At 37.6% G+C, this 8,056-nt stretch overlaps 2 protein-coding genes across 2 annotated transcripts; one reads left to right on the forward strand and one right to left on the reverse strand.

Annotated features, from left to right (window-relative positions):
* The first annotated feature begins 1,030 nt into the window (after positions 1-1,030).
* LOC127258445 (uncharacterized) lies at positions 1,031-1,965 on the forward strand. Its single transcript, XM_051285287.1, has one exon. The coding sequence runs from the start codon at positions 1,112-1,114 to the stop codon at positions 1,796-1,798; it is 687 nt and encodes a 228-aa protein (XP_051141244.1). The 5' UTR covers positions 1,031-1,111; the 3' UTR covers positions 1,799-1,965.
* A 2,697-nt stretch (positions 1,966-4,662) lies between these two features.
* LOC127258271 (PWWP domain-containing protein 6-like) lies at positions 4,663-7,214 on the reverse strand. Its single transcript, XM_051285065.1, has one exon. The coding sequence runs from the start codon at positions 7,212-7,214 to the stop codon at positions 4,956-4,958; it is 2,259 nt and encodes a 752-aa protein (XP_051141022.1). The 3' UTR covers positions 4,663-4,955.
* Between the last annotated feature and the right edge of the window lie 842 nt (positions 7,215-8,056).

Below are 8,056 nucleotides of genomic sequence, written 5' to 3' on the forward strand. Positions count from 1 at the left end.
CATTGGAAGTTTTGACATCATTTATTGATAGTAAAACTTTAAAAACTCACATCAAATTTTAATTTGTTATTATTATTTACATTTTTTTATAAAAAATTAAAATTTTTTCTATTTAAATGGGTAGGTTTCGAATTTGAATGTTTAAATTTTCTAATTGGTATTATATACTTTTGAAATCTATTATTTCAGGTAATCCTTTTAAGATATATTACGATTTCATGTAATAAATTTTATACTTCTTTTGTCTCACGTGTAATATCATATTTTTTATTTCTGTGTTCCATATCCTTGTTATTTTTTTTTTTTGAAAATATTATACACACTTTAATTATATTTAAATATTTTAAATTTCAAAAATTTAAAATTCTAACTATATTAATAGTTATTTTAATATTAATTTATAATTATTTTTACTAATATATTATTAATTATTTACTGATTATTATCCTCTTCATTTTTTTATTTACAGTAACCTGACATCAGATCAGTGAAGAATGTAGTATTATTGATATAAAACTTGGAACAGTGATATTGAAAAACGAAAGGTAAAATAATTTGTTATTAGTTATATGAGTTTGATAATTCTGAGACGTTAGAAAAAATCGTTATTAGTTAAGCATAAATGTTTAGCGAGGACATGACATGAATGAGTTAATTACAATGGCGTGTAAATTGTAATCATGTACATTACTCACGTGCCAAATAAATAAATAAATTATAAAATTCGAATATATATATAGGTTGGGAGGCGCGCAGGCTCACGCGCGGGGAGTGAGAGTGGGGGAGCGAAGGTTTCTTAATTCAGCAAAAAATCGAACCCTAGCGTCGCTTAATACATGGACCTCTGCACCTCTTTGGAATCATAAGATAAATTGCATGGAAAAAGCACACGCCTTCCCCTTCCTGTACGCTCCAAGCAATTAATTAAAAAAATAAAAATAAAAATAAAAATAAAATATTATTATTATTATTATTATTACAAAACCCACCAGGCCAGGCCAGGCCAGAGACTCTCGTCCGAATGGAATTGGATTTCTTCCCCCTCCTATAGCACCCTCCCATTACATTGAAATTCTTACACTAGCTTAGGTTGAATATATCCTTTGTTTCCATGTTCGAAAATGGAGATCGTCCCGCCGTACTCCTGACACACGGCCTACCTCTACCTATTATTTATGTTCTTACAATTGGCCTGCAGGGCGGTGCGGATTATTGGAATCCATCCGCCATTTTTAACGGATTGCTGTCGTCGTCCACCGTCGGATCAATTGAAATAATGGACGGCCAGGATTCCAACACATCTTCGACGACGGCGGCGGCGGTAGTGAGCCGCTGCTGCGGAGGCCGGAGATCGGAGGAGGACGAGGATGAGAGCGCAGCGGCGGCGGCGGCGGCGTGCAGCGGTAAGTCATGCCAGTCGTGCACGGCGGGGGCAATCGCCGATTGCGTGGCGGTGTGCTGCTGCCCCTGCGCGGTGGTGAACTTCTTGACGCTGGCTTTTCTCAAGCTGCCGTGGGCGGTGGCGCGCCGCTGCCTGGGAAGGAGGAGCCGCCGGCAGCAGCGGCGGCTGGAGGCGCCGGAAGGGAGGGGGGACATGGAGGGAATTTCCGAGAAGATGAGGGTGGAAGAGGGAATATCAGAAATTGCATTATCGGCTTCCGGTGTGACTGTGTATGAGCGAAATGACAATTTTGGGGCTGAGTTTAAGGTGGAGGAGGTGTGGTTGGAGGTTGGACATATGGGTTTTGGAAGGGTTTCTTTCACAGGGACTCCTCCTGCGCAAACCCAGGGCAGTTAGGTCATTTCGTCTTCAATCCCCTGTCCTTTTCAGACCGTCCTGTCTTCCTTATTTTAACCTCTAGCTTTGGCAAGCTTAGTTTAGTTATGTTTCTGTTGCTCATAAATTTGCATGTGTTCTTCCTATAACATCAGTTTCTTCATGCATGCTGTTAATTTAATTAATCATGTCTCATTTTTTTTCATAATTCCTCTTTTTAACAATTTTCGAAATTTATAATAAATAACAAATCAATTGGATATATATATATATTTACTTATTTATCGAGTATATGCATGGATATAAGAGCCAGTTCTGTCAGATATCAGGTCAAAGTCAAAGAGTATACTGCTTGTTAATTTTCAACCATGAATGTTATTATTATTATTATTATTCATTTATTTCCAAAAATTTTTTGTTTCCCCCGTGGGATCTTCAAACATGTGGGCTACACCATGAATTATTCATAAAGAAAATGTTTATTCATATACACACATAGCTCTGTGTACGTGCATTTTACTATGTTATGTTTGAAAATAAATATTTAATACTCCCTCCGTCATCAAAATCTTTGCTCATTTGATTAGACATGAGAATTAATAAAAGTAAGTAATAATTATTATTTTTTTTATAATAAAAATAAATACAAAAATATAATAATTTTTTATTTAAAAAGAAAACGATAATAGTTTTCGATGACAACCCAAAAAAGAAAATGAACATAAATTTGAATGACGGAGGGAGTATGATATTTGGTTAGAAAGTAATACTCCTTCCGTACCTTAATATCAAAGGGGTAATTTGGAATTTTATAGTAAATTAAAAAATAATAGTATTTTATTGGCCAGTGAAAGTGTGTAAAAAATTTAGATATTTTTGTATAAATTAATAAAAAACATAAATTTTTTTTTCTTTTAAAAAATATGTATGTAAGTTACGTTAGTTTTCCACTAATTGTAAGTAAAACTTGATGTATGTGTGTCTTACATTGTGCCAATTAAAAATATTTTCCTACACTAAACTAAATATTAATATTTTATCATTTTTTAATAATAATAATAATAATAATAATAATAATAATAATAATAATAATAGTAATAATAAAATCAATAAGGCCAAAATATACGTAGAATGTTGGATGTATATACGGACTCTAATTAGTTCTATAATGCCATTTTACTTGTGCCACATATTGATAATATAGATTATAATGGTTCTTCTAAAACACAACTTCAGCATAATCATTTAACTAATTAACATAGTAAACTATTGTAATTTAAATATAAAGTTAAAATAATGAGAGACAAAATGGATAATATACATAAGACTTCTATTCTTATTATTATTAAATTTCTTTTTTAAATTAGACAATATTCCCTGGTAGGTCCTGATAAAATTGGAATAAGTAGATAAAATGTTATAATAGCATTACATGTAATGTAGCACAAACATGACAAAAAGCTAAGCCTAGCTATCAACACAACACTACATTACACTTGTTAGTTGATGGGATGGGGTGGGGGTGGGGGTGGGGGTGGGGGTGGGAGTGGGACATCATGTATTTATGCTACTTTCTGTTCCAACTGTCGTGTCTTTGATATTCTGTCCCTTATTTACACATTTTTTATTTAATTTATAGTAATGTCTTTTTATTTAAATGAATATTTTCAAATATTTATATACATGTATTGAAAATATTAACTCTAAAACAATTTCTTATTAAATTCCCACGATTAGGCCGTCATTATGTTAAGGCCCATTAATGCAGTGCAGAAACTCTCACGAGCTACTCGAGTAGGTAACTGTAAGTGTAACGAGTCCATATAATCTGTATATATATATATGGAGAGCAACCCAAACACATCCTTATAAGGTGGCCTTGGATGGGGGTAGACAGTGGCGATGCAACGTATTATGGTGGCGGGGAGCGACTCAACGATCTAGGGAACTAGCTCGGGATATCCATCCGCAGGCCTCGATAAGCAGTAGAAGAGCGTTCGTTCGAATGGATTCTGAAGAAAATCATTCGCTCCTGTTCTGTGCTGGTGGTTCAAACTTCTTTAATTTTCCTTCATGATCAAGTGCTCGGTAAGGATGGTGTGAACGCAGATTATGCAGTGATTTGATTGATTTCACATTTCATTTTATTTTATTTTCATAGTCGTGGCTATCGCTGTGATATTTGCTCGATTGTTCCAGTTTTGTGCTCTTTCAACTGAATTTTAGCATTCGAAGTTGATGCTTTGTTAAGTAGTTTGGATATTTGTGTTTGTGTTTTTGGATTGGCGGTGTTTAGATATATATGCTGATTCAGGAATGGCTAAAAATATATAAAATGTGCGGCATAACCTCTGTTTCATGTTGTTTTCTATATCTCCCTTCTTAAAGCTGGTACGTGTATTCGCTACAGCTTTTTAGCTTTTGTGGCATTTTGATGAACCTCTGTATGATGCTTTAAATTTCTAAACAACATAGGCAAAAGCAAGGCAAGGATAGGTAAATATGAAATATGGTGAGGTGTAGATGATGGTACTCGCAAATATTCAGAGCTCACTGTGTTTTATAGGAAGCCTATTTTCAAGCAAAACTAATTGCACCACTACCAACATGTTTCAATCACTTTCCCTGATGATAATGGTATTTCCAAGCTCACTGATACTATATTATAGGATTCTCTCTGCATAATCTCCGGTAATATGTTAATTCCATGTTTATTACTCTTCTCAAGGCTGTGATGGCATAGCTACCATTTATGCCTCCCCTCTCAAAAGCCTGAACCAAAAAGACAAGGTGACTTTCATCTTTCCGTATCTTTTGTGCAAATGCCATGCTAGAGTGGCCATTCCTGGATCATTAGCCTAAAATTCTTTGTTTCAGTAGGCTTATCCTGAGATGGCCAACAAACCAATTTCCACACGTGGTGAAGAAGCTCGAGAGTCTTGCAGTTGCAGGTGAAAGAGGATATTCATCCAGGCAAGTAAAATTTCATTTCCTAGGATCAGATTAACTGTTGCAGGATAACACTACTACTAACTGCTGTCCTATTACTACATCATGCGGCAATTCTAACACTGAGAGATGCAAAAAGCCAAAAGTTAAGAGGCGTAGCCAAAGTTAACACTAACCTACATAGAGATATCTGTTGCTCCAGGAAGGTTTGGGCAATTTTGAACATTCTTTAAGACGACGAATTCGCCTCCAAGACTCCCACCACCTTCACACCGAGTGTTTCCAGAGTCTCTAGGAGATTCTTCAAAGCATCCTTCAAGTCAGACTCAGCATCTGGCGAAAATTTTGGGTGATTGTCCAGAATTCTGATCATTCCGTCAAGTTTTTTCCTGATAACTTGAACATCAGACCAACAAATATCTTCCTCTGTTACTTGGCAGCAGTCCTTTTTCTCAGTAACCTCCTTACAAGGAGATGGATTCTTCAGATGATTCCCACCCAAAGTGTACTGCAACGAATAGTCCACGACATTCTTGACACCAAAAGGCCTCTGATTTATTGATGACTTGAAGGCATCCTCTGCGTCCGAGCCCTTCATATAAACAATCTTTACAGAGTTCGAATCCGTTGCCACAGTGGTTTCCTCTACGCTCAAAGCCCCAAACTGCCTGTACAGCTTCACAACATGTTCCTTTGATGGCAAAGGAAATTCAGGTGAGAAAGTCAGGGTAAGGCAAGATGATGCATTTTCATCTCTTTTCTCCTCGTCATATCTTATCATAGAAACCTCTGAAGCTTTCCTTGAAATTTTTGATTTCCTTTCAGTCTTCACCGCCTTACTAGTTTTGGGGCCTGATTTTGCATTTCTGTGTTCTAGACCAGCTTCTTGATTCCTTATAGATCCTTTCCTCTTCCTGTTTGTTTTGCATTTCTGAAACAGCTTATAGTCCGGCCCGTATAAGTATGATGAGCTTCTAAATGCAGAAGCAAATGCCTGTACCATGTCGAGCGAACCCGCCCTGCTTAAATAAAGAGCATCTAGTGCAGCAGACTCGAGTTCTGACAGCAATCCATCCGCAGGTACGTCGACAACATCAGATTCATCAAAACTCATCTTCTTACACTTCTTGGCTGCAGGTGAAGGATTCACAGTAGCAGATGCGTTATGAAGAATTCCATCAACATGAAATTCAGAAACAGGTGAAGTTGCTGAAAGGCCTCCGGAAGCTTTCTTGATATGGCTCTCCGAAGAATCTACCTTAGAAATTCTCGACTTGCTGACCTGCGATTGAGGGCTCGTATAAGGAGGAGATAAGTATTTACTCTTCTTCCTTTCCCTAGTTGAAGATAACTTCTGAGCACCTGCAGAAGTATCAGCTTCATCTTTCTCCCGTTTCCCAGATAAGGTACCTTTGTTTGCACAATTCCCATTTCCGATCCCTCCATTTAGTACACTCCCAGTTCTTACTTCACGGGATTCAGACCCTTCTTTCAAAGAATCCTTGTCAACTTCTTTACCCTCTTTAACAGCATATTGGTTCTTCATGGGCTTCACTTTGACATTGTCATCCACAAGTCCAGAAACTCTTCTTTTCTTCCTTCTATGACTACTCTTGTCGTCTGATAAGACCGACACCGTACCATTCTCCAACCTCTGTATAGGGACATCAATTGTGAAACTAAAATCAGTAGAATCTTTGTCCGTTTTTTCGCCATTCTCCCCCATGCTAATATGAAGGGATTCGCAGCACTTAGGCAACCGATAACCACCTTTCGCCTGGTAGAACACAGACAGCCAACTTCTTAAGACTGCAAACTCAAGCTCATTCTCAACCATAACACCTCTAGCAATCAAAACCACCTTAGAGAGTATATCCTCAGGACTATAGTTAGCCACAGAAAGCCTACTTATATCCACCTCGGGCGCAAGAACTCCTTCTTTGACGCCGGCATTTGACACCACTGGTTTAGCAAGCCTATCTCTAATCTCTACTGGCAGGCATTTACATGTCATCTTCAACTCCACAACTCGACAAACCTCGTCGACAGCACTCTTTACGGCAATGGCGAAGCTCCTGGAACTACCATCAACTGACAACTCTTTGAAATTTTCGACCAAATGTTTCAACTGATTAGGTAAGCACCAAGAACAAGAACCATCTCCGAAAAATGCTACTAAGAGACGACCCTCAATGCCGTGTTTAAGTGCAAATTCAGAGGCATCCTGTGGGTCGTAGATCTGTCCTGGCAACCATGGATGAGACTTCATTTTGGCCCATACAAAGTCACCCACTTTAAAGCCATGTTCATCATCTAGTTTCACGACATTCCCATCTCCTTTATCCTCGACATCTTTGACCTTTTCATTGATGTTCACAAGTGCACTACATGAAGGGATGTCTTCATTAAGACCAGCAAAGGAATGAACCTTAACCATATCTACCACAACGTTGTTGGAACTCCCTACTCCAATGTTCTCTGCCTCCATATCTTAATTATTCTGCCATTGATTTCAAAAAATAAAACAAAATGAAATTCTCTGGTGCATCTATAGCGAACAAAAACAGTTCAGATTGTCCGCCGAAGCGGGAAAAGCTTGAAGTTGGGAAACAACAAATGTAAAATTTGACCCTCCAAATCGAGTTTTAAAAAAGAAAAAAATGTAAAATCTTCAGACACATTCAATCACATATATGGATAGATACTTACGAATGTAGTAGTACTTACCAAAATGTTAAAGGAACCTCTTTTCAAGCAGTGAAATTTAGAGAAGCATAATCACCAAGCTTGCATCGGCAGGGAGGGAGCTCGCAAAAACTAGGGTTTTAAAAGAGAGGCGAGGAATTCAAATGAGAGCGGAAGCGGAGCGTCGGAGTGTGTTTTTTTGAGATAGAAACATTTTTACTCAAAATAAATGCATGCTGGGAAGCCTGCCTTGAAAGCACTATTTTCTGCAGGAGGTACTTTTTGAACTGTTAATTTAATTTAAATTTTTAATTATTTACACCGGCGATAGTGTAGTTTTAATACGTACTCGCCCGCCGCTGCGTGGATCTATATCTGCAGACTAGAGAGATGGCGCGTGCATTTCAACCTTTCTCGTCGCGCGTGGACCCGTCCGTGACTGGACGGACGGTGATTGACAGCTGCCGGTTCACATTCCGGTTCAGAGCAGGGTTTGGGCATTGTTTCCGAGAACTGTGCAAGGTTTTCTCGAAATTGGTTTTTTTTTTTTTTAAAGGTAAATTTATTGCAACTTTGGTATGACAAACTTGAATAATATTGGTAAGTATTGGGTTTGCATATGCCCAAAATAGTTTAGAGAATATA

Source organism: Andrographis paniculata, unplaced genomic scaffold (genome assembly GCF_009805555.1).
Source record: "Andrographis paniculata isolate CXL003 unplaced genomic scaffold, ASM980555v1 Contig59END, whole genome shotgun sequence".
In the NCBI taxonomy this organism is placed as follows: domain Eukaryota; kingdom Viridiplantae; phylum Streptophyta; class Magnoliopsida; order Lamiales; family Acanthaceae; genus Andrographis; species Andrographis paniculata.